This window comes from Dysidea avara, chromosome 8 (assembly GCF_963678975.1).
Source record: "Dysidea avara chromosome 8, odDysAvar1.4, whole genome shotgun sequence".
Classification (NCBI taxonomy): Eukaryota; Metazoa; Porifera; class Demospongiae; order Dictyoceratida; family Dysideidae; genus Dysidea; species Dysidea avara.
The window spans coordinates 21,684,882-21,711,735 of NC_089279.1; the positions used below are offsets into that span (position 1 = coordinate 21,684,882).

The 26,854-nt window shown below is 36.5% G+C and overlaps 3 protein-coding genes across 6 annotated transcripts in view; 2 read left to right on the top strand and 1 right to left on the bottom strand.

Moving 5' to 3' along the window:
* Window positions 1-266: 266 nt before the first annotated feature.
* Window positions 267-7,463, bottom strand: LOC136264672 (uncharacterized). Its single transcript, XM_066059452.1, has 4 exons — window positions 7,284-7,463; window positions 1,603-1,672; window positions 1,506-1,551; window positions 267-716 (listed from the first exon to the last, which is right to left on the bottom strand). Exons 1-4 carry the CDS (start codon window positions 7,453-7,455, stop codon window positions 450-452), a joined length of 555 nt encoding a protein of 184 aa, XP_065915524.1. The 5' UTR covers window positions 7,456-7,463; the 3' UTR covers window positions 267-449.
* A 2,545-nt stretch (window positions 7,464-10,008) lies between these two features.
* Window positions 10,009-16,179, top strand: LOC136264845 (uncharacterized). Its single transcript, XM_066059606.1, has 3 exons — window positions 10,009-10,144; window positions 15,486-15,813; window positions 15,891-16,179. The coding sequence occupies exons 1-3, from the start codon at window positions 10,009-10,011 to the stop codon at window positions 16,177-16,179; spliced, it is 753 nt and encodes a 250-aa protein (XP_065915678.1).
* A 129-nt stretch (window positions 16,180-16,308) lies between these two features.
* The window catches only part of LOC136264655 (ABC transporter G family member 20-like), a 45,388-nt gene continuing 34,842 nt past the window's right edge, over window positions 16,309-26,854 (top strand). For 2 of the 4 annotated variants that reach the window (XR_010705264.1, XM_066059432.1), the window contains exons 1-4: window positions 16,309-16,614; window positions 18,429-18,588; window positions 26,292-26,446; window positions 26,554-26,661. Coding sequence is in view for 3 of the 4 variants with exons in the window: in XM_066059432.1 (XP_065915504.1) it covers window positions 16,493-16,614; window positions 18,429-18,588; window positions 26,292-26,446; window positions 26,554-26,661 (545 nt within the window). In the remaining variant the exon portion in view is untranslated. The other 2 variants (XM_066059434.1, XM_066059433.1) reach the window with 2 other exon arrangements.

The window sequence follows — 26,854 nt, forward strand, 5'->3', positions numbered from 1 at the left end:
CAGTTATTGGGCTTTGTTAGGCTATTTTCAAAGGGGAAAATTTTTAGTAATTTGTTAGCTAGTTAATCTGTAGGTATGAAGTTTTTTGTGAGAACAGTGTCTTCATAGAATTTCTGGAGCCAATCTATGTAATATACACATGTCTGTTTTTCACACCTTTGTATATTTGTGACATACAAAATTTTGGTGATTAATAAATTTAACTAAAAATTAATGTTAACACAGTATTAGACAAAACATTAATTTTTTGTGAATTGTAGTCACATTCTCTTCCATTAGAAAGTATCATGGTATATAGGCAAGCCTTTTCTCAGGTATCAGCTCAATGTAATAAAGTGAGGCATTCTCACTTCATACAGCTACACATCATACCAAACCTATTTAAATTATACTATAAAATGTTGTATCTGTGTTAACGTTTAACTTGTGCGACCTAAGTTTTTATGTTTTCAGTCAGCCTTTTCCATTGACTTTTGATTGAGCAAAGCTGACACAATCCTCCTTCCAAAATACACCATCAGTAGAAACGGTACCACAATCCAGGTGAGGTTAGGAATGAGGAAACCAAACATCAAAGTTGCCATGTCCAGGTGCTCTATTAAATGTGATCCATTGCATAAGTTAGTGTACTGCATCATGTATAAAACAGTCTTCCAAAATGTCATCGTTGTAACCAGAAATCCAACAAAGCAGCCAAGAGGATGTTTGGAAAGCATCTGGAAAGGAAATAATATAATTAAGTCTGGTATGGATTAAAAACAGCCAAGCAGCAATAACATTCAAATACCCTAATAGAGCAATCACACATTATAGGACTTTCTGCTACCCTTCATAGTTGTATGCATAATACAATATAAAGCGTGCACAGAAAAGCTGCATTTTTATTAAAGTACACATGCATATAGAGAGGGCATCCTTCCCACTGGTTTAGTCAAATAGGTCAAGGATATGGCTATAATATATGCAAAAAATATTTTCATAATCAATCTAGATACTCTAATAGAGCAGTCAATAACTCTAACAATAGTCATCATAATATCACATGTTTGAATTCCAGACAACAAGATGTTTCTACACCACATTTAGACCAGTCATGCAAGAAATTTAGACAACACAGTGCATGCAGATTGATATACCCTAATACAACAATCAGTAAGTTGTCTCATTTCTGATCTGCTTCGAAGCTCCATAAAGCTGAAATTCAAAGGATCAGAAACATTATTATGTACCAGTTGGAGTGTCTAAAAGCAGTCACCTTTATTATAGCATTACTCCCTAGGAAATAATAAGTGCAGCAATGTACCTTCATTTTTTTTCTTCTTTTAGGAGCATTTTATTGCCACATTTGCAAATAAAGTTGTTTGTGCAAAGTTTAGCTAAGAAAATGGGAACTTTAATGCTCAAAGTCCGTTTACTAGTATGCAACTATTATTGCAACTATATTATTGCATTAAACTAGCATGGGTATAATGTAGAAGGGGGAGGGGCATGAACAATCAACTCACCAGGTAAACTGTTACTAATTGGATACATACTTCAGCAACATTTAACCTACACAAGAGTATCACAGTAACTGCCACTAATAAACCATTGTAATCATACCATGTCTGAGCCCATGTAAACTCATTGTCCATGTCACCATAAGCCGTGTCAATGGTAATGTAGTAGTGATCTGTGAGTACAACATAATATAGCCAAAACTCCTTTTATATCACCATAGTTATAAAACAAGGAGCTCACAAGTGCCACTAGGTGCACCTGATCAGTCATGCTTAAAAATTGTCAAAAAACTTTTATATAGTTCAAAATAATGTAGTCGCATACTATGACTACTCTTTAGATTGCTCAATTGCTTGCAAACCATTGTCTCCAACAGTGCATGGCTGGCCAAAAACATTAACTCTCCATACCCTGTACCTACAGTGGGGTTCTGCATGCACATGCACTTTCCACTGAACAGCTTTAAATAATTCATGCATATAAAACTAAATGCCTTAAATAGATAGCAAAGTTCAGTTCAGGATTACATAAAATTTTGTATGCACCATGCATGTTATAATGCATGCAGCTAGCTTGATATCCATGTCTCCTATACAGTGGAACCTCTCTTATCCTGGCAGTCTGGTACATACTACTGTCCGTATCTCAGAAATATCCGTAACTAAGATTAACATGCTATTATGCCAAAGTGACTAACTTAAATACAAGTAATGTTATTATTGCTACCAGTTAGTGCTATGCAGTTTAGTGGGCAGAGGGGGAAGTCACTACGGAGCATTCATGGTCACTCCCCTGGGCTGTAAAAATGTATTATCACCTAGCAACCAAGTGGTAGTTATTAGTAGTAGAATAAACAAGCCACCAAACAGGTAAACAGCAACCTTTAGGCTCCCACCTTGTGCTTTCATCTAAACCAAACTTCATTATGGTCAATAAACTACAAGCCACATGACCAATTTGGGCTGTCCAGACAATGGAGGTGCCCAGATAATAGAGGTCCGGATAAGGGAGGTTCCACTGTATACTGTATAGCTTTTCAGGTTTCTAGCAACTATATATCCATGTTCTGTTGTGTACAGTTAACTGCATGTACAGTATCACACACAAAAATTGCAAGAGCTAGAATTAAGAGAAAACTGTGATGTTGGCTTAAGTTTACGTGCAGCGTTTGATATAAATAACATATTATTGAGTGGCAAGACCCTCCCCTTCACTGGTCCTGATGGACTAAATTCTGGTGCTGGAGTTAAGTGGAATATTATTTTAGTGACTTAAATAGTCCCTAATTTTATGGTGGCGTTGATGAGACCAAAGTATTAAAAGCAACAAGTACGTATGAAGTGTACAGCAATTTAGTCATCTAGGTATATATTACAAAAGTCTGACCCCTTATGTGAGATAGGCCATTTGTAGGCCACAGTATCATAGTTTTACTTCACCTTGGACTAGTGTCAATAACATACTTTATTCAAAGGCTTACTTTTTAAACCACATGCACATTGGTTTCCATGCATATGTTTTTCAGAGTGTCTTTTCTTTGGATTAAAATGAAACTTGGACACATGCAGGGTTTACTATCTATAGAACTACAACTGAAACAGAGTAATTGTCCTTTACTATACTGTCATCAAGGCTTTATTCTGGTCAGTTCACCTTGTATGACTGGATATTGACACAGAATCTTTTAAGCAAGTGTTTCTGTATAGGTTATATTTACACTGCAAATGTACATTCTTGAAGCCATATATCTTCACATGTAAACATACCATTATTACAGCATAGTGAGCATGATGACTACACTATACTGCTATATGGTGATCGGTGGTTTGTCTTAGTGATGTATTATCACTGAGTGCACCCATATAAGCTAGGCTTTAGTTGACTTTGTAAAACAGTTATCCCTAGACCATAGCTACAACTGCATGCATACATTAATATCGGAAACTATAGTTTCATATAGATTTGTGGCAAAGCATACTGAGGCTAAATCCACCATAGTAAATAGCCAATTTATTATTCGTATTACATAAGCACCCAAACATAAACATGTAACACTATAATATTTTGCGTAGTGCATATAGTAACAATGTCTAGCTAACTAATGCACTGATCAGTGTCATTCCCCACCACTGGGTAGGGTGGGAGAATACAGGGGATTTGACAAAGTCTAGAGTCAAAAAAATTCCCCAGTACTGGGGCTAAGAAGCTTTTCAAAACCCCACTATATGTCCCCACCTCAATAGAGGGGTTTCTATAGGGGATTTGATTTACCTATTAAAATAATTATTGGTTCAGCAAACTGCTGCCGTCGAAAGCCCCAGGGGTGGGGCAAGTATAGATGTCAAATCCCCCAGTAGGTGTATGGGACCTCCGGGGGTGGGGGCGGGGGCTTGACATTGATAGGTGCATAAGGAGTGCATGCTTAAAAGAGTTCACCCACAAAATGTATTATAGGTTAAAGAATGCAATACTATGAAGTTATACCCTCATTGAAATTAATAGTGTACAGTACGCATGTCTGTATGATTTTGCTCCCATAGTTATACACACAGTAGCTACTACTGATTTGTAACTCAGCTAGATGGCCAGACTACCATTTTTTCCACTGGGTGCATGCACAGAGACCGTACATGCAGTTTCAATGAAAACAACAAGCATGCATGCATTCTGGAAAATATGCTTGGAAAATTAACTCGGAGTATCATGTTGACTGGCAAAGATCACCTGATGCATCCTTGATGCCCAAAAAGTACGTATGTACACTGTTAATAACAATGTAAATGCAGCCTGATCAGCAGTGCAAGCTGTGGACACAAAGGCATCAAAAGAAAGTATGTAAGCATCAGTATGCATTCCTATAAAGCTGAAAAGCTGGCTGTCTGTCTGTCTGCATTCCATGCATTCTTCTCACCAGTTGCAGCACGCACCAAACAAGTGCTCATCATCTAGAAATAAGCTAGCATTTAAATGAAGTTTCTAGCTGCCGTTGTTTGTCATTTACAACGCATTTAGTGCAAGGGTGTAGAACAAAAATTCGCTTGAATTCTTTTTGTAAACCACAAGTAAACACCAACACCTATGCTAGTCAACTTATGCATGCCTTTATAAGATGGTTTTTATTCCCACTTTTAATGTTAGACAATTGGCCTAGTGGATAGGCACTCGCTTCATAATAAGTTTGAATCCATGCAGGTAGCTAGGGCTTATTTCATTCTGGAAACCTTTTTGTGCACACCTTTTTATAAAACTCAACTTTTAGCGCACCATGCAAAGCACGTATTGACACGGGATTAAACCCCCCATCATCTGGCAACATGAGGCCGTTGTTGTAGCAAATCAATACGTGCTTTTGTTTGTTCTTTATAGGGCAATGAAGGCACTAGTGTAGGGAAGGATTACTGAAAAGTAACTGATAAACAACTGTGGTGATTTGAGCACCTCATTTAACTCTAAGTGATCAGGCTTTGTTTTCACTTTTGGGACTTTTTTGATGCATCTTTTTGTTCTATGCAAATTTTTATCCACAAATTCTTATGCTCACATTTTTTCATCATTCATCACTGGCACATAGACTGTCTTACATCATCATAGGGACTCTTATAGCACTTTTGTAGTAGGGCAGGCAAATTGCCAAAATAGTGTGTTTGTCCAGTGTGTAGGTAAAAGTTTCTTTCACACTTAATCTGTATGACATTTTACCTCATTACTGCTGTAGAAAATAAACGACGTAACTGCATGATTCAGTAGGTAGTACTATATATGCATCTAAAAAGTGATAATATTACTGGCACCATACAGATCATAGCATACTGAAACTGTGCTATATGTGTACACTACCTGTCATGTAGGTATTACTTTAGCTTGCATGTATATAGTTTAACTAATGCTGCATGTTCATTATTTCACTACACATAGTTAAAAAAGATGGCTGCACTAATATGCATGCTATACACAGACACATATTTATGTTTGGCTTGGTTCCCAATGTATATTATTGTCCTGCATGTAAAGCATATGCATGCGCAGGTACCAAAGCTTTTTTTAATTTTTTTTTTTTTTACAACACGTTGAAGGCACTGGTAGGGAAGTCTCACTGAGTAATTGAGCTACATTCCTATCAAAACCACCGACAAAACAAACCTAAAAGTAACATCACCATGCATGCATGCTACATAGCTACATGGTGTTTAATGCTTGGTGTCTGTTTCCAGCATTAATATAGTCCTGCATGTAGGGCAGGTACCAATACTGTAGTTTACACTGAGGAACTGTGTGTGCAATTGCTTGACCTGGCATAACTATTTCACTAATCCTGCTTACATCCTTTCACTCTAGATCTAGATCTGCTTCAAGGATCTTAAAGGTCATAATTATTGACATTATTTTAAAATTAATTATAATGTTTAAACACCTGCATGGGGTTTTGTATGGCAATTAGAGGTATATAATTAGAGGTATGTAAGAGTTAATAATAATTAACTCTTGGTATGTAAGAGTTATTAACTCTTGGCTCTACTAATATAGCTATGTGTCACTACAACATTAAAACTTAAAGTACATAGCATAGGGCAAGTTCTTGCCATACATTAACTGCATGCATGTACAGTAGATGCAAATTGTGTTGGCTTTAAATTATGCACAAGTTCGTTTCTTTTAGTTGACAGTAAAGTATTTCTTTTTGTTGCAGTAAGGTAAATGTCATGTAGAAACTGAAACTGAAACTGTGCTATGTGTACACGGTACACCGTCATGTAGGTATTGCCTTAGCTTGCATGTAATTTAACTAATCCTGCATGTTCATTATTTCATTATATGTAGTTAAAAGATGGCATAAGGATCATGTACTATCAACATGCATGCTACACAGACACTATAATATGTATGCTTGGCCTGGTTCCCAATGTATTATTATGTCACATTAGTTGTCCTGCATGTAAAGCAGGCAGAGTTGGGGGTAACTAGTTACTTTTGTAACTAAGTTACGTAACTAATTACTTTTAAAGTAACTAGTAATATAATTAGTTACTTGCTTTGTAACTAGTAACTTGTAACTAGGAGTAATTGTTTGAAAAGTAACTAAGTTACAATAGTTACATTGTAACGATAATTAATTATGCTTTAAAAGCAAGAGCACTTCAATTTTTGTGCCATATATGCTACAGCCACATTAAGTAAACAGATTCTGCGTACTGACCTCTGTTCTCTATGATTCAGCTTGAGTAACAGATGTAGCAATAATTAAAACTGACCTGAAAAAGCCACAGAATTGTTATTTTAAGTGCACATATGTATTGCATATGCATATCTGAGCAAAATTCATGTTACAAAAGTTAAAAACAAGTCATAATTTATACTACGAAAGTAACTAGTAACTAGAGTACTTAGTTACCTTTTGAAAAGTAACTGTAACTGTAACTAAGTTACATGGGATAGAAGTAATGTGTAACTAGTAACTAGTTACATTTCTGAAGTAACTACCCCAACTCTGAAAGCAGGTACCATGCAATACTTTATACTTTGCAACATGATGAAGACACTGGTAGGGAAGACTCACTGAATGATTGAGCTACATTCCTGTCAAAACCACAGACAAAACAAACTTCATATTTTAAAAAAGTAACACCACCATGCATGCTACATAGCTATACTTGGTGTAAATGCTTGGTCTCTTTTTCCGGCATTAAAATGTTTATAGTCCTGCACATAGGGCAGGTAAATGCTGCTGCTTATTATTTAATGCTATCAAATTTCTGTTATGCTTAGTGATCGGCTGTGTAACTTACACACGTGGAAAAAAGAGGCGAGATCTCCATCCGGTAGCGATCGCGGCCTGCTCAGCACGAACATGCTATCGTATGACACTGTACAACTTGATAGGAGGAACCAAAACAACAGCCAACGGGAGTATTCCATATTGCAGGGATACATAACAACCTCAGCGCGAAGACAGAACATCAAATATCCTGTACGCATGCGCCATTAACGTAAAAAAAAACGGAAACGGAACCGACGAGAATGAAATTTGGGTGGTTCTATGTATATCTTACATTACATCATTATGATATCATTTTAATATAAACTAGTATTTACTGGTGGTAATATAGGTAATAGTGCATGGTGATGTAGGTAATAGTGTAATGTGGGAAATAGTGGTAAGTGTATGGTAGCTATATAACATGGTAATGTAGGTAATGTAACAGTGGTAATATAGGTAATAGTGGTAATGAATGTGTTAGGTAATAGTGGTAATGAATGTGTTAGGTAATAGTGGTAATATAGGTAATAGTGGTAATGAATGTGTTAGGTAATAGTGGTAATGAATGTGTTAGGTAATAGTGGTAATATAGGTAATAGTGGTAATGAATGTATTAGGTAATAGTGGTAATGTAGGTAATAGTGGTAAGTGCATGGTAATGTAGATAATTGTGCATGGTAGCTAATGTAGTTATAATAGTGCGGGTATAATGTAGGTAATAGTGGTAATGAATGTATTAGGTAATAGTGGTAATGTAGTTAATAGTGGTAATGTAGTTAATAGTGGTAATGTAGGCACTGCATGTAATAGTGGTAATATAGGTAATAGTGGTAATGTATAGTGGTACAGTATGATGAAAGCAGATGGAGACAAAAGAATTTATTGCTGTCTTCTTCTTTTCACAACAGAGGTTATGGAATGTCAAGAACTTGCAAGGGGATATTATAGTTTTGGAAATTTTAAAATTACAAAACTTTATATAGTGTTAGTTGCAGAATTGTCATGTTGGAGGTGCTGAGGTTATATTGTTACATTCAGGTAATGAGCATGTATGGTCTTCAGAGAAGAGCCAATCGTGGGTAACAGTGTCATCAGTACATCTAGGAATAGTAAGATAATGATGCATTTTTTGAAGTACATTATATGTAATGTTCTGTCTTCATTCTTGGTCATGCTTTCATAAACCTGCTGACTGCTGTATATGACCTCATTTTGGAAGACAGCCAAAGATTCAAATAACATTGGTACAAGATGATTATGTCATCTGGCAAACAATTTCCACGCTAACATGTCGGTGTGTTTTCTAGAGCCGTACTTGTGTGAAAGCCCACATGGCACTTTAGTGTCCTTGGAAAGACACTGCATGGAGTTACTGGCATGGAGACACTGCCTGGCAAAGTCGCACCTATGTCATTTCATTTCATTACACTAAAAGCTCTCGTACAGTAGTGACTATAATTTGGTTAGAAGTCTGCCATTGCCACCCTCATCCATTTTGAACTCTTCATGGCCTTCCACCCCATTGTGAGCATCCATAACATACACTTGTGATGCAATCTATTTATCTATAATGGCAGGAAATGTATTGGATGCCTTGCTCGCGTTCAATATGGTTGGTTATCTGTACACAAGCAGCATCTGGCTATCCTCTTGGTAATACCATCACTGGTCTAACCAAACTTCCTGAGCCCTGTAATGCAATAATAGTTAAGCAGGTATCAATATAGCAACAAACTAACATTTACCTTAGAAGAGATGAGGGCAGCTTGTCCAGATAATACATGCACAGCTATTCTAGGAGCTTTCAATGATTCTGCAGGCTGTTCGGCACTTTGGGATTGCTAGCAAAGCAATGACATTTAACTCTCTATTCAAGAGTTCTTGCTGCTTACCATATTGCTCAGCTTCCATCAGATAAAGAGTTTCAAGTACTCGAAGTAATTTTTTGAAGCAATCTTCTAACATGCTTGTAATGTACACCTGCTTACCAAGGGACAGTGTTTTGCATTTATACAATTTCTCTCTGGTGACAACAAAGTCAGCATTTCTGAAATACTCTTGAAAATTATATTCCATTGCCTCTATGAGGCTAGAGACAAAGTCTTCTACACTTCCCACATACAAAAAGCACAAAACTTTGAGGATAAAGAAATCAACTTTCATAGTAAGAGTTTATCCCCTTATGGTGTGAAGCGTGTTACACCCCTAACCTGTTCACCCATGCACAAGAACTAGAAAGTGCTAAATTTACAACTCTATTGTATTAAAGATCAGGGGCTTCATGTGCTGTATCATGATCTGCCTTGGAATAACATCACTATTAAAGAACTATATACTATAGCTGTATAATATAGCCTCACCAAATCATCCTCTGCTTTTATCAGTGGTCTCACCAAATAAGTAAAGGAAAGTAGCTACTGAAATATAATGTTCAGTTTTACATGACATCCTCTACTTTCTCTGTTCTTGGTAAATTCTCCTTGTGATGATTTAATTACATATATATCTTCTCATCATCTCAAGAGTAAAAGGGTTACCCAGTAGTCCTAGCATTTTGTAAGGTGTTGTTACAACCGAGTGCTTGTAAATGCTGAGTGGCTTCTGCACTGCAAAGCTCTACCAGTGAAGTGAAGTGTCAAGTGTTTAATAAAGTGATGTAGCAATGACATCACAAGCTTCATATAGAGCTCTTATAATTTGTTCCCTTAGAAAAGAGGACAATTGTTGAAGAAAGTATTAAGCTGATACCTCCCATGTCCAGTTTTACTAGCCTAGAGGAGGACAAGGGAAAACATGTGGATGGTGACATCTTCTCTGATGGCGTAGTTATCACTACTACACAGCCCTTCAACTCTACAGTAGAACCATTTTTGACCACAATAGCCACAAGTCTCAATGTGCACTTGTTATCATCCAGTTATTTGCAGACTCATTCAAGATTAGTTTAAACTAGCTGCATGGTTAGTGGTAAAATGACATTCTAAAGGCTGATCATGTATAATTTCTTTGATTATAACTACGATAGAGTGGAAGCCCCACCTTTTAAATCTACATCTATAAATAAAGCACAAAAGTAGCACAAATTATATTGTCCAGATTCTACACTATACCACCACTATATATTTGAGCTGGACATATACATGTGCTACCTTTTTGCTTTATTTATAGATGTAGATTTAAAAGAGGCTTCTGCACTAAAGAAGTCTTATCACTTTGAAGAATGGCTTTCAAAAGATAATTTGTAGTGTTTAGTTTGCAACCATTTAATTGAATATTAAGTAAAACAGCATTGCACTAACATGCCTAAAAATTTTGAAACATGCTTAGGGTAATACCGTATACGTAATTCGCTTTATTTTCGTGTAAAAATTTTCGTATGATTTACGTAAATGACTGCTCTATTACAGTAATTCGATCTTGTATAAAAATTTTCGTGCAAGAAATGTTCGTACAAATTTTACATACGAAAATTAAAAAGCAAATTTAATACGGTAACTAAATAGACAACATAGGTGAGAAGGATTATACATGATGTGCATGTGGCTGTGTACCAGCAAAAGAGGACAGGTGATATATATGCTACTGTATACAGTTAATGTACACAATTACACTGATATATTATGTGTTTATTGATATCTTGTGATGATAGACCTGACAAACAAGTTTCGGTATCCATAAGGTCTTTGTGCTGTATATACTTACAAAGGTTTCTTCTATTGCCTACAAAATATTGATGGGTGTTAATATAACAGTATATCAGTTTGATGTGCATTCCAGATCAGTGGAGTGCAGTTTGAAGAACGTTGTTTAGTAAAGGTGTTTGCCTACTTACTCTCACTCAGGGACCATGCAGTTATGAAATATAACTCTGTTCTTGCAAGACATGTTCACTACCTCTTCTTATGTTTAAACTGACTGCTACACTTGTCAACTGGCTAGGTGGTCTATGCTATCAAAGCTACAAGGAGTTTACCTAAGCCTAATAACATTACATGTTTCTAACCTGCTTGCATTTTTTATGGTATTGTCACTATCAGGCACATTTATTTCTAGCAACATGATGATCAGTTATCAGTTAGCAGCAATGGAGCAATTTATTGGTTGCTATCTATTAAGAATTGAAGTACTCCTCTATTACAGATGGTATATCGTAACATTTTTGAAAATAGCAGCTGACAGTTAAGTAAGTTTTCCTTTCAACAGTATTTAGCCATTGATTTTAACTATGGAATTTATTTACAAGAAATTCTATTGTGAAAATCAATAGCAGTTTGTTAATTTTTTGCATGTACAGTGAGATAGTGCCACAATATTACATAGCTACTTCACAAAATTAAACATACAGGCTTTGACTTGGGATCATGTAGCAAAGATTCTTAAATTGATGCTATATACATGCAAGGGCGGATTTAGGGGGGGGGGGGGGTTGCTTGGGGTGCTGAAGTACCCCACCTCCAGAATTTTACCATGCGCAAGCTGGAAAGCTTCTAGAAGTTGCAGTATAGATGCAATTGCATCTTATACGAATGCATGGGCAATGAAAAGATGGAAAGAGAAGGGAGAATGTAGAATTACTAAGAGGGGTTCAAATTATACTTTGGTGTGAGACTTTACCTAAAAGCTGCTAAAAATCGAAATACTCTAATAGAACAGTCAACTACTCTAATAGAACATCCATCAGAATGTTTTTTCAAGAAGTTGCCAGTGTGTTTTCTTGACCTGTGCACTGCTATCTTACCATTGCTTCAAACATCCTACCATATACTAATCACTTTCTGAGAACAAATTCTGTCAAATAGTTTAATATTATAGCGGGTATTTTCAGTTGTTGCTACATTGATGCTTGGGTTGACATGCTTAAGTAAAACAGTTAATTTCTTAGCATGTATACAGTTAACAAGGCTGTAGTATCTGAGAACTGTTTGTTTTGCTTTATCAGTACCAAAGTTCTATGCTGCATTTATCTGAATCTAGCATCAATTGAAGCTAATAAAATTTTAATGTCATACAGGGTTTGCACTCCCAAACCCCTTGAAGTTCAACTTTATAAGCTCAAATGATACCACAGCATTTATGCTGTCACATTATAAGGAGGTTAGTTGTGGCCAAAAACTAGTTGCATATGTAAGTGACTTTGGACTCTGGTTGTAAAATATTAATATGGTGATGGGGCCATATAGTTGTGATTGAAATAGTAACAGAACAGTCTGTGGCTATATATACACTACAAAGTTGAAGTTATTTTTGTGTGCTTTTTAAATCTCTACAGTGACCTTAAGATCCAATCCTGTGTATGTCTTTGACAATCCACCATTATGTATTGCCTTATAATCCAATAGCATTTGAAAGTGTAGTTCTGTTTTTCTAAAATTGCTTACAACTGAACTCATCCATCTTGTACCCTCACAATATTTCAGTACAATAGAATATTTGGTTAAAAATAGCTTCCAGATTCAATCTTGTGATAGCTATATTCCAAAAATTTCCAGAGAGAGCATCACCCAACCCCTAGCTGGAAAATTCTACGTACACGTACACTACACACTGCATGGTAAGTGCATACTTGCCCTCTCAAGCCCTCTCTTCATTGTTACTGTTTGGACGTTATAGTTTGAGCCATGCGACTGTAAAGCACACTAGCTGTACCTTAAGCCAAGCAATACACTAAATTTAGCGATCTTGTATATTGATGGATTTACCATACGTATGAATTTTATTAATTCGTAAGAAAACCAAACTCTAAAACTGCAGTTTTACAAGGGCACAGCCAGTAACTAAAAATATATTCTTTACATAAAGAACAGGAAGGACAAGGATACAGCTACACATGATCTTTGAAATACCTTAATTTAGCAGTACATTAAATTTATGTGCCCTTGTATGACAGCTAGTATCTATTTCAACTGTTCTGGAATAATGGTGTCATTTCATCATTATTACACTTTAGGTGACTCACAATGCTTGTAAAGCATTGTGAAAGCGTGATTGTGAATCACTTAAACAAAGTGGCATCAAAAATATTGCCAAATTTTAATACTGAATAGGCTAAATTTGCAAAATTTTTCTGTGGGGGCATTCCCCCAGACCCCCCTAGATAGTTGTATTAACCAGTTGTTGTTTTCTTAGCCAACCAACCAGTATGTTAGCACCCCCCTTCTGAAATCCTAGATCTGCCCCTGACATGTCACAGTATTGTTTGACATTCTGAGGGTAAGCAGAAAATCATCATCCTAAAATGTATATATACACTGTTAAAATTTAGGTGCTACCACAACACTTATAATTTTCTAAAAATCAAGGGGGTGCACCCCTGAAAATAATAACCACATTAAGAGGTTTATAGTCACACCCATTGGGTGTTACCATTTTGTAAACACCCCAGCTTAATTGTTCATTGGAACACTCCAAACAGAGGTCTAACACTTCATGATAGGGTATAACTAGGCACCGGCCGATTATGCTGGCATAATTTTAAAGCATAATAGCTGACCAAGCATAATGCCAGCATAATAGGGACGATATTTGAAAATTTAATTAAAATGCCAACACGCGCGCCTAAAAGAAAGCAAATATTCACAGCCAATAGTATTATTAATGCATTTTCATATTTAAAAACACGTAATATAACGTATTAAACCGTTTTTTTTGTTGGTTATTCACATTTTGCAGAAATAAGATCGAGATACTCTAATAGAGCAGTCACCTACTCTAATACAGCAGTCAGGGAAGGCTGATATACTCTAATAAAACAGTCAGATCTCGAGCATAATCTTGAGGCTTAATTTTTTAACAATGCTCAAAAGCATAATAGATAAAATTTTGGGCATGATAGGCCAGAGCCTAGGTATGACTGTAATTGCATACAATTACAAACACTCTTAGAAGTGTGGCAGAAATACTTTAATGCAATTTCATACCCCACCTATAAGATAAGTACATTTTATGCGTATCACATTTAGAACTCATCACATATGCACAAATATGCATTTTATTGTAGTGAGTTAGCTCGCTCATCAAATTCATCAGATTTTCTTTCTTATTTGGCAAGAACTCTCTGAAAGGTACTAAATTGATGCATTTCTGCATGGTGTAAATTTGATAAGTGTGCTTTGGCAAGTTACAATAGTTTTAAATCTAAATCATTTATCTCAAAACTTCTAATGTGTGATTTGGATCGGTTTTCCAAACAACAATTGCATGAATGCTTTTCCATTGTGCTAAAGGAAACTTTTTTACTATGCATAAAGTGCTGCACTTCTGCATATAGGCGGAATTGATAATCAATGCAACTACATTTCATTGATGAGGTGTAATGGGAACACCCTTTGCACCTACAAGGGTGTTTCTGTGAATGAAATCCCACAATTAAAAGTTTCTTTGGTAGATACGTTATAAGTACAAATTGCAACTTACATTTAAGAGTATAGAGCAAGTAAGTGTATTTGTAATCCTGTTGAATTTCTGTATTTCACAGGTCATAATATTAAGAGTAAATAATGGAAGAGAGAGAGTATCCAACTGCCATATACTGCATCAAAAATGAGTGTGGAAAGTAGAGAAGCCATCCTGTAGTGCTATCAAAATAAGTGTTGAATAAAGTAATAAGCACCTGCTAGTTCAGCCTGTTTGAAATGATTTGGGCACTTCAAATAGTCTGAGCTAGAAGGCGTTTATTACTTCAGTCTGAGCTAGCAGGTGCTTATTACTTTATTCAACACTTACTTTGATAGCACTACAGGATGGCTTCTCTACTTACTTTACATGTTTATTTTTGACACAGTATATGGCAGTTGGATACTCTCTCTTCCATTATTTACTCTCGTTAATATGTGTTTCCTAAATAAACCATCAATGAAAATAAAGGAATGAGAGGAGCTCCACCCTCCAAGAAAGTGTTGAAAATTAAAATGAAGGCAGTGTACCCCACTACACACCCTAGATTTACACCTCTTGTAGCACCTTTACATTCTGGTGTTATATTTCTTGCAGCACCTTGGCAGTCTTCTCTCACACCCTCGAAGTGTCTACATTTAACTTTCTCCACCTTTCATTGATCCAGCATGAAGTGGGGATCCCAAATGGCATTGCTATATTCAAGTATTGGTCTAACTAGAGTGGTAAATAGTTTCAATACCATATAAGAATCAAGATGTTCAAATGATCTTTTAACCATTCCAAGTACTCTGTTAGTCTTTGCAGTGACTTCAGTTGTATGGTCGTGAAATTTAAGGTGTTCATAAGACCATTGGCAAGTCGCAACTATCACTAGATGAGTTGACAACTGTGCTAGTTCAAGTTGAGGCCATTCTTAATTCAAGGCCGATATCTTATGTATCTAGTGAGGATCTTGAAGAGCCATTGACACCTAGTCATTTGTTGAGTGGTCGTCGATTACTGTGTCTACCAGATGGTACAGATGTAAACCGAGTTGATGAGGACTTTGACATAACCTTTCAAGATCTCAGGGATAGAGCACAGAACCTTACCAAAGCACTGAATCAGTTTTGGAGTAGATGGCGTGAAGAATATCTTGAGAACGATACTCTACCACTGATGAGGTTGGCGTACTACGATCACCTATACCTGGCGAAGTGGTTGTGATACATGATGAGGATCGTCCACGTACACAATGGAGACTGGGCAGAGTCAGTGAAGTACTGAAGAGTTCTGATGATCAGATAAGGGGTGTAGTACTGAAGGTCAACACTAATGGTAGACTGTCGACACTGAGAAGACCTGTTACATGCCTTTATCCGCTTGAGATTGCTCCGCAGATGTGTTCAGAGGATCAGATGCCTATCAAGATGGCTCATCAAGAGAATACAGACGCATCAGTATCCCAAGACAGATGTAAAAAACCTGTCAGAGTAGCAGCTCAGAGAGCCAGACAACAAGTACTGAAGTGGATGACTGACTCTAGTTAACCTGGTATTATGTTAACATATATGTACATGTAACATATGTTATGTTGTAATTAGGACCACTTATGTACCTTGACCATGGGTCAACTTGGGGGGAGTGTGATGTAATTGTAGTGCTATAATAAGAATAAGTTGGTCGCACGTGAGTTCACCTCGTGTCAAGTGGTGATAACGACGGGAAGGTTGAAGTCGAAATAAGGAACCAGACGAATCGCTTACACTCATCTTTGTACTAAAACTATATTAAAGCCGGAACAACTACACTAGCAGTACCGGCCTCGAACAGTGCAGCAACAGCTTGACTCCGGCTACAGCGATGGATGAGAATTCCACTAATTTAGCTCTACAAGCTCGCGATGTAAGCAAGTTCTATGGTAGAGGTCCCAGCGCCTACCATGTGCTACGCTCTCTTAACATGGATGTATTTCAAGGAACAATGTAAGTGTACTCGCTGTTAAACATGAAGGTAAACGGGGGGGAAGTTAGCTAACACTAGTCCTCATATCAAAACATATGTATGGGATTTGCATTTTCAGGTCATCAAAATACTCTAATAGAGCAGTCAATCACCCTAATGTAGTGATTGACTATTATGCAATCAAATTCAGTCAGCATTTGAATAAAATTTAGGCACACGTATGTATTAACAGTAGTAACAGTCTTATTAGAATGAATATACCTGGGCATGGCCCTCAGACCTCATAGTAAGTGACTACTCTATTGGAGTATTTTGATCCGATGCCCTGGACTTTTTGGAGGGAAACTATGGGCTAGTCAAAACCACACGTGAATTGTGCAGTAGCTTGCCTGCCACCATCAGGGAAGCTTAAATACAATATAGCTAATTAGCTATTTGTGCAAAATCAAGATGGGATTATCATGAGTGTCTCTATTTACTATTGAACAGTAGCTGATGCTCTCAATACTCATAAAAATCTATTTGGGGTGCATGAGCTTGATTTATGGCTGAATGTAAGATTGCACAATAGAGGTGACTTTGAAGATTTGTAATGTACAGCCAATAAGGACTAAGCAAACTATCTTCATCTATAAGGGTTGCTCTTTCATACTGAGCACAGAAAGACTTGATCAGCTTCAAGCATTATAATCAGTGCTACTAGACTGTTTGTCTGACAATTGATAGCATTCGGACACATCAATTTTGTAGCTCCTGCAGCCAGATGAAGAATGCTGCAGGTCTAAAATTTTGCATGCAAGAGTCTATGGCCTAGACTATAGACATAGCAAAAGCAGAAATTGTCTTTGTGGATTTAAAGATATATCACATCCAATCTGATGGTGGTGGCTTACTCTGTATAAACAATTGTAAATCTGCAAATGCAGTGTTTTTAATGTATAATTTATTGTCTTAAGCAGGAAGAAGATCACTTCATCCTTGTGATTCTAAATTGACTAATTCAGTCATGGGACACCAGTCTGCAAATTTGAACCACCCCTGTCATAAGTATGAATTGTATAAATAGTACAGCTATCACATTGACTCCATTATCCAACGTCTACAGTTATAGGTACGTAGTATCTAGTTAGCCTGCAATCTCTGATAAATGCTCTTTAATAAATGTGACTGCACTGTTAGAGTGTCTTGATGAGTTTAGCAGAAGGATACTGTAAAGAAGCATTTAGGTGTAGAATCCAACCTGCACCATGATGGTGATTTACCAGTTTTTTTCCACTAATCAAGTTTCCATTCTCACTTTCCTTTTGTAGCATTCCACTTACCCTAGAGAATGTAGGGCAGATTATCTCTATCCACATTGTTGGAAACATTATGATGTGATAAGTGTAGCTTGTCAAGAAAATGATGAAACTATCATACAGTGTGGTATATCATACAGTACTGTATATTAGGAATTTTAAGTTTGATTAGGGATCACAGAAAAAAAAGTAGGTCTGAATTAGGGATTTAATGTTCACTAACATATCTGCAGGTGTGGGCGACCTCCCTTGTTTCCCTGCTTCTTTTTTCCCCCTATAATCCCTAATTGAACTTAAAATTCCTAATTTTTCCTTATACTTGTAGACTTATATATATAAACCCATACAGTTCAAAGAGCGCTTTTTCTAAGGACTTATATACTGCAAGTGATAAATGCTCTGTACAGAAAAAGATTTGGCCAGCAAGACTAGCTGTGCCATTGTTATTTCAAGGTGTTGTGAAATGAATCAACTACAATATTTGGATTGTATCTACCACTGTGTTAATTGATTACTGTTTTTGTTGTATCCCATAGCTATGGTCTCCTTGGTCCCAGTGGGTGTGGCAAGACGACATTACTACGTTGTGTCCTCGGACGTTTACCCATCCAGTCAGGATGCATCCTGATCCTGGGGAAACCCCCTGGGACTAGGGGACACATTGTACCTGGAAAGGGAGTAGGGTACATGCCACAGGTAAGTAGTATTTTAGAAGGATGTACTATATGTAGTTAAAGCACCACCGAGCGTTTGTGTGGAAAATATAGCACAAGTGGGCATGTCAAGATGCTACAAGGTGAGGCCAAGTGCTGTATTTGCCTTGAAACCCCCACAGAGTGTTGTATTTTTCGTGCATACAAGCATAGGCAGTGCTTTAAGTGTTATATTGTACTTCCTGGTCTTGCTTGGAGTGTTCATCTCGCATGCCTTAACTGCTTCAATTTTTGGTGATCAGACTATCAGTAAGTGCTCATGTAATCTATTTCTAGTTGTAGAACCAACTGGTAGGACTAGTTTTAGTGATTTACAATGTCACTCATGTGATCAGTCGTGCTGTCTGAGTGGGGTTGTTTTTATAACATTCCTTACATAACTGTTCTGCATAATTGTACTGTACCCTGTATTGCCTTGTATTTGCCCAAATATCCAAGTGACCGTACTGTATTTGCCCAATTGTGTGTACAACTGTACTGTATGACTCATACAGTACAGTTATGTAGCTAATTGGTACTGTATGGAAAATAGAGTGCACAGTGGAACTTTGATCCTCCCATGCAAAGTACAATTATATCTTAACACTTTTAATGTGTTGCCACAAATATTATCAGTCATACGGTCAAGAAAGCAGAAGGAATCTTAGTTTGATCAGACAACCAAGGACTGCTATGAAGATGTCACTTTGTTCTCATGAACCACATCGCTTCAGCCTGACAGGTGCTTTTTGGCATACCGCAGTATGTACAAATGCATGTTTTATGAACCTATGTCCTCCTTTGTGTCCCTTTTCTTTTTTCTGACAACACAAGGTAGTGATTAGCATAAGTGTATTATGGCTTCCCTGTGGCTGTTATTGTCCATAGTGACTGGATTGATTACAGAGATACTTCTTGTATTGTTCTTAGTTTGTAATGTTGTGTAACGGACTGAACATACGTAGCTGAAAATGAAGCGTAATGACCACTTCACTACTCAATATTAAATTTTGATGATTGGGGGGTGCATTCTAGGGTTGAGTGTAGTGATGTGCGATATATCGAAAAAATATCGATTTCGCGATAATTTTGTCGATATCGTTATCGTATCGATTTTCGATACTGAAGGTAATATTTTGTGATAATTATCGAAATATCGAAGAATATTTCGATAAGTCTACAGCATTTAGTGTGTGATTGCACAATCATGCTAGAAATGAAGGTTGGCTCTGTACTATCTAGCCACTTTAAAAACTTGTCTGCCAGTTTTCTAGGCTTATTATTAGTTTTATGCAATATTTTGTGTGTAAATTGTATTTCAAGCATATTTATAAATATCGGCCGCCCACGCAATTACACCACCCACACCTTAAAAATTATCGAAAATTGCATCGAAATTTTGATATTTACCCCAATATCATATCGATATAAGATCGAAATAAAAATCCTGATATCGCACACCACTAGTTGAGTGATATTATCATTTTAGCAATGTATCATGATAGTATCAATATCATGATATTTTGTTAATAACTATCATCATGAACCACGATAGTGAGTTCATCATAATAGGGATCACCCATGTTTTTTTTACACACCTAAAAACTGGTGGTTATTTGCAGTGAGTATTAGAAACAGTATGTGTAGTTGGGACAAAACTGAAATTGGTCATTTTATTCATATTATTCATATTATTTTGTTTCACTCATGTACAGCAACAGTTATCCACTTTTTCGTATTAAAAACTATATAGCCATGCTTACTGAGTCCTTCTGCATGTCCATGGCCTATTAGTAAGTCTGTATTTCATAGATCGTCACGATAAATTTATATGTTCTCTTCTCCATTACATTATTGGCAGTATACTAAAGAAGCCAGAGGGGAAACCACCATATTATTGATGAAAACAGCATGGAGTACAATTACATAAATTGAGTAAGGTGAACCCTCGGACACACACTACCACAGATGGGGCAGTATTACCCCACAAGTGGGTGTGGCAAGGAAAGAAAATTAAAAAAACTTACATTAAATACAAAAAAAATTTAAAAATTACAGGATTCCGTTGTGTGAGCTCTGTTGTAGCATTAGTCAAGGCTGTAGCAGCACTTCTTACACTTAGATCGCACATAGCATCTCTGCATGGTGAGTATATGCTTCTTCCTGTAAGTGCATGATCACAATTTGTTACAAACGACCATATTAATTTTCCTTACTCACAAGGAAGTGATAGCGCTGATATCAAAGATTATTCATTGTTATGAATATAGTTTCTATTCATTAACCATTTCCTTTCCACACAAAGCCTTAAGTTGGGTGGAGTCAGTATAGCTGTGAAAAAATGGTGCAGCCTTAAAAATCCTGAGTGAAAAAGTTATGAAATCAAAGGTGGCGGCCAAGAAATAGCTGCAATGATGTTTTGTGTGGATTTTACTACGTTTTGTACTTTATAAGGTCCCAAACCAATGTATGGCTGACTTTGGGGTTTGTTTTTACTCACATTTCTTTCTATAGACACAATGATGATTATTGAAGACTTATAAATGTATTGCATGATTTACTTCAATATTTGGTATTATTATTGTAATACTCTTAGACTAATAGAGCGCATATTTTTTTTGAACACTTCTAATAGAACATACATAGAATGTTCTAGAACAATCTAGTACTTCTGTTGGTAGATCTATGAAATTTTAAATTATAAGCAGATTTAAACATTTATAAAGCAGAAATTAAGTGAGGTGATCAGCCAAGATAGCAGCAGTTCAGTGGTTAAGGATGCGGGTGTTAGGTATGGAGGTCCCTGGTTCAAACTTTGGTAGGTTTTTTTCAACATTGCTGTGCACCTTTTTAACGCTGCGGTGACTGCTCTATTAGAGTATCTTGATCACGCTATTTTACACTTGCTTTTTTTGCTTTATAACTTTGTAGCTGTAACTGTATTGCTATTCAAACTATCAAGAGGCACTGCTACCATGATCAGCCTATGTACACACCAATTTTCAAGTTATTCCCATACCCTGTAGCCATGACAGAAGTTTGATCTTTTTTACGTGAATAAATGCTAATAACTCCTTTGATATTCATCAGATTCACAGTAAACTTGGTACATGAATTCACCTTTATACACTCTTCATTTATGCCAAAGATCGAGGCAATCGAAGTACACATTTGCATTTTATAGCAATTTTTGCAAAGTGTGTCAGAATAAATTGAAGCCCCTGTAGCTCCCCCTACAGCATAAGAAGATAAAACTGAAGAAATTAAAATGAAACTTTGAACACCCATATCTCGCAAATGACTGTAGCGAATTTAATCAAATTTGCTGTGTGGTCTACCCTATCTGGCAGACTGCTATAATGCAAAAATGGTGTGCTTTGGAGTAAGGGCCATGGATCGAACTATGCACATGTGAAAAAAAATGTTTTCTTTCTTCCTGTCGATATACTCATGGTGTGGTGTGCCGGCTTTCTTGGCCGCACGACACACTACCGTGTGCCTTGATTAAAACTATTTGTGAGTGCCATAATTCACATTGTGTGAACAACATGGCTTCATGTGCTGGTAATCCATGATTTCCAATAGACATTGCAGCTACAGTATGATTTCAGTGTCTGACTTTGTTGCTGTGAATGATGTGTGTGCATGCAAGATTAGCTGCTCTACAGACTAGCTGTATATGATGTGGTGTGTGAATAATTCATTTGTGGGTACCGCATATTGTTTGTGGGAAGCCATATCTACTCATACATGTCTACAGCATAGATTTCTTCACTGTGGTATACTCAATGGATACAATACTCACATAAACAACAAACTCTGCACAAACTATATTACGTATCTCTTTTCTGGCATTTTATCATTTATACTACTTTGCACCAGTGAGCCAATCATATGCTCAGTAATATATTGTATGTAGTGCATGCACCTCTGGAAAAACTACATGTGATTCTTCTTATAGTGTATGGTCTTGGCTGAAATAATAATGCACAACCACTGATTGTTTATCTTACAATATTAGGAATGTGTAATGTGTAGTCTCATGCACAGCCAAGAACAGTCACGTTAATACTCTAATAATGCAGTTAAGGGGGCAAGCAACTATGTCCTATGGCTTCCGTGAATAAAATTATGTGTTTTATATGAAGCTGTAAAGCCAACACAGATACTGTTCTCCACCTGATGAATAACATATGTTGTAGTTGAGACATTGAACTTCTGTTTAGTGCAAATCTGAGTGAAATCCTCTGAAGTATCTACAAATTATGGCGTGGTTACAAAACACTGTAATTTTAACACTAAAATCGATTCTCCTCCTACAGCTAATTGTGAAACTCCCCAAAAATTCTTGCAGTGGCTTGTAATAACATTATCTTTAAAAGTATGGAAACAGATTTTTAGGAATGACTACTATGGCTTCAAAAGAGGAGATAACAGTTTTTCATAGAAAATTTAAAGAGTTCAATAGCTCAATTGATAAAATACTCCAAATAATTACTTCCATACCTTTGTTACAAGCATACTTAGGTAGCAGATGACAAAGTTTAAGAAGCGTAGAATTAAAACTGTGAGACTAGATCCAAAATTTGTCGAATTCTCATTCTTTAGGTCTAAAATACTAAACTGAGTCATAAAGTCAGTACTTCTAACTGGAGATGGTGATTTTTAATTACCACAAACATAACTGATGCAAAAGGGGATGGAAAGCAAGTACAGGTCAATGAAAACCAAGATTTTGCATGTGAAGCCATAGGAATTAGTAGCGTGCCCCCTTAAGTATGTCTGATAACAACAAAGCTTGCACTGAACTTGACAACTATTATTGTAAATTGCTCTATCTACAACAATTGTCATTATCAATAAAACATCCATTACTGGAATAAAAAGTACACAAACTAGATTAATATATAGGGATTGCTGAAAACAGTCATGAATCAAGAAGGGATCGCTGGGGTGGTAATGTAAACCACAAATCCCTATTTTGACTATTCTCAAAATGATGGAGCATGTAACTAAAACTTATGACTGAGTAAAAATAGAGATTTGTGGTTTACATTACCACTCCAGTGATCTCTTCTCTTTTTTCAGCGATCCCTATTCCCCATTTAAAATTTTCAATTTTTTATTCATCATGTCTACATTAATTCCATTTAAAAAACCATTTGTTATGTCAATAATTGGCTAGGTATCATTGTAACAGCTTACTGGCCAACCATAATTATCCCTGCAGAGAGGTATTACATTACCTCAAAGCAAGTGTTACAATAACCCTTGCTGTAAACAAGGATGATAGTGGCGGTAATGTATATATAGCAACTATATAGGCTTCTTGTAGGAATACAATATGTATATGATTGAAGTGTAAGTATCGTAAAGTATTCACTATCATGAATAGTTGGTTTAGTATCAGTTGTGATACTAAAATGGCAGTATCGCTCAGCCCTAGTGTGTTCAGGCAAAAAATGGCATGTCTAGTACCATTCTTCTGATTCGGTATGCAATCGTTCACCAGTCATAATTATGTTACAAAAAATAAACGAACAAGTACAGTGGAACTTCTGTTATCCGAACCTCAGTTATCTGAACTTTCAGACCAATTATCCAAAATTTCAGTTAACCGGATTCCTTGCTCTATTAGAGTAGTGAGTGTTCAGCGAGTGTAGTTACAAACAATTCATTCTGTTGCAAGTTCAGCTACATAACAAGTCACCTTGTAGAGATTTCAGCTACATAACACCCTGCAGAGAGTTCAACTGCAAACAATTCACCTTGTAGAGTGTAGAGATATGCTACAAGTCACTACCCAACAGATAGTTCAGCTACAAACAAGTCAAACTGCAGAGTGTGTAGCCGTGTACATCCTATACAGGGTTCAGATACATAACAAGTCACCTAATTAGCTACATGATAAATATTTTATTCAGTTTTAAATATACAAATATATTAGACACAAACCAAATACATAGAATATTCTTTGTCTTGTTCACTGAGCAATTCCTGTAGTAGTAAAGAAAAAAAATCAAGTTAAAAGAAAGTGCCAAAGCCAGCTTATGGCCAGCTTTGTGGCTTGTATCCCAAAGCCATATTATGGCTGGCTTTGTGGCTTGCAATTACAAAAAGAAGTGATATCTAAACCAAACCAGCCAAGCTGTAAAAAAGCGGCAGGTGCAGCCCCCAAAAAAGTCAGGGTGAAAAAAGTTGTGAATCAAAAGTGGCGGCCAAGAAATGGCTGTGATAGTAGGTTAGTGGCAGAAATTTAATAACAAGAATTCAGGTGAATTTTGTGCCAAATCCTAGTGAAACTTGGGAGGAGGCAACACAAATTCACCTGAATTGTCATTATTAAAAATTTTCCTACCATAGTCATTTCTTGGCCCCCACTTTTGATTTCATAACTTTTTTCACTCTGCTGGGGGCACACCTTTTTTACAACTTGGGCTGTTTTGGTTTAGATATCATTATATTATTTATATCTACTATTCACAAGGCACTAGATAGTGCCATGGGTCAGTTGACTTAGTTCATTAAAGTTCTCACTAACATAACAAGGCAATTACAAAAATCATCAAAATTGTCCATGCCACACATCATGATCATATATATATATATATCCCATTCCACCACAATCAATTCACCTATAGAAATAAGTACATGAAATCTACATTAGTTTCAAAGCAATAGATCAAAACAAGCTATGTATAATTCAATCCCACTGAAGCCCTGCATCAAAGTAAAAAGTAGGAGGATATGGTAGTTAAACCCCAAAGTTAAGGTCAGAATCCTTAAACGTGAAGGACAAGTTGATTTACACATTCAGTTGGATCAAAGGTAACATGAAGCCATGTCATAAAACTGCAAGCACACAGCAAAATTGAAACCATACACAACTTTACTAGCCTCATTGTAGTTTTTATGAAGTCAAGTGCTGTGAGAGAGAAGCCATTAAGCCATACTTGCACTCGTAGGATATCTGTTATCAACACCTTGGCCTCGGCCTCAGGTTGATAACAGTGATATCCTACTTGTGGTGAGGTTTAACTACAACTTATAATACACTCGAAGCATACCATGTGCATTATAGTATTGCTGAGAAGTAGGGTTATGGAGATACAGTCGAACTTCTCAAATCCAACACCTGCACAATCCAGAATCCTCTTTGATCCAACCAAAATGTCATTTACCAACACTTTTGTATAGAAAACAACCTCTGTAAGATAATTTATTTCTGACACCTCTGTACTCCGTAATACGACACAAAACTTGATTCCCTAGACTTGGAAATACATTGTTTTTGACCTTTGTAATCCAACAAAGAATAATAGCAGCATTAAAAACAATTACAGAAAATTATTTTTAAGTGACCCAAGCATTTAAATGTTTGACAATAATAGAAAAAAAAGCTGTAATACATGTGAATTCTAAAATTAATTCGATAAAAACCTTGTGTGATCAATTTTACCTGTAATTTACTGCATAATCTGACATAATTCTAGATATTGTACAAAGTCAGATTACAGAGGTGACTCGATAATCCAACACCCTCCTTAATCCAGCAAAATGTATGGCTCCCATTGAGCATCGGATTAGAGAGATTTGACTGTAATTATATTACTCGAACTCCTAAATTGTAATAATTATTATGTAATGCATTACCACTTCTCTCTGTATATGATGTGTACACAATTTGCTGTTTCTTACCACGTGTAGGAGCTGGCCTTACAGCTGGAGATGACAATGAAAGAGATGATGTATTACTTTGGTATTCTGTTCAAAATCAACTTAAAATATGTCAAGAAGCGGAGAGAGTTTTTGAAGGAATTCCTTAGCATCCCATCAGCAGATACATTGTGTAGCCAACTTAGGTGATTATATGTACTAGTCATTATTAAATTCTCATAAAGATTAGCATCATTGCAGCCATTTCTTGGTGGCCATTGTCTGATATGTATTGTATGTTAATACTGTCTAGTGGTGGTCAAAAGAGACGTGTCTCATTAGCCATTGCTCTACTACATGAACCACCGATGTTGATATTGGATGAACCAACTGTTGGAGTTGATACTATGTTGAGAGCTAAGTGAGTGTAAAGGGAAGGCTTCTAAGGGGCTATGGGTGAAGTGTTTTCCTAAAATTGATTTGAGATAATTGTGTGTGAGTATGCACCAACACTAGTAAAAGTTATACGTTAAACAAACAGCCAAACATGAATGCTGTGTGGACACTGTATTAAATGTCCTTACAGGTGACCTTTACTCTGATGGCTTTTCCTT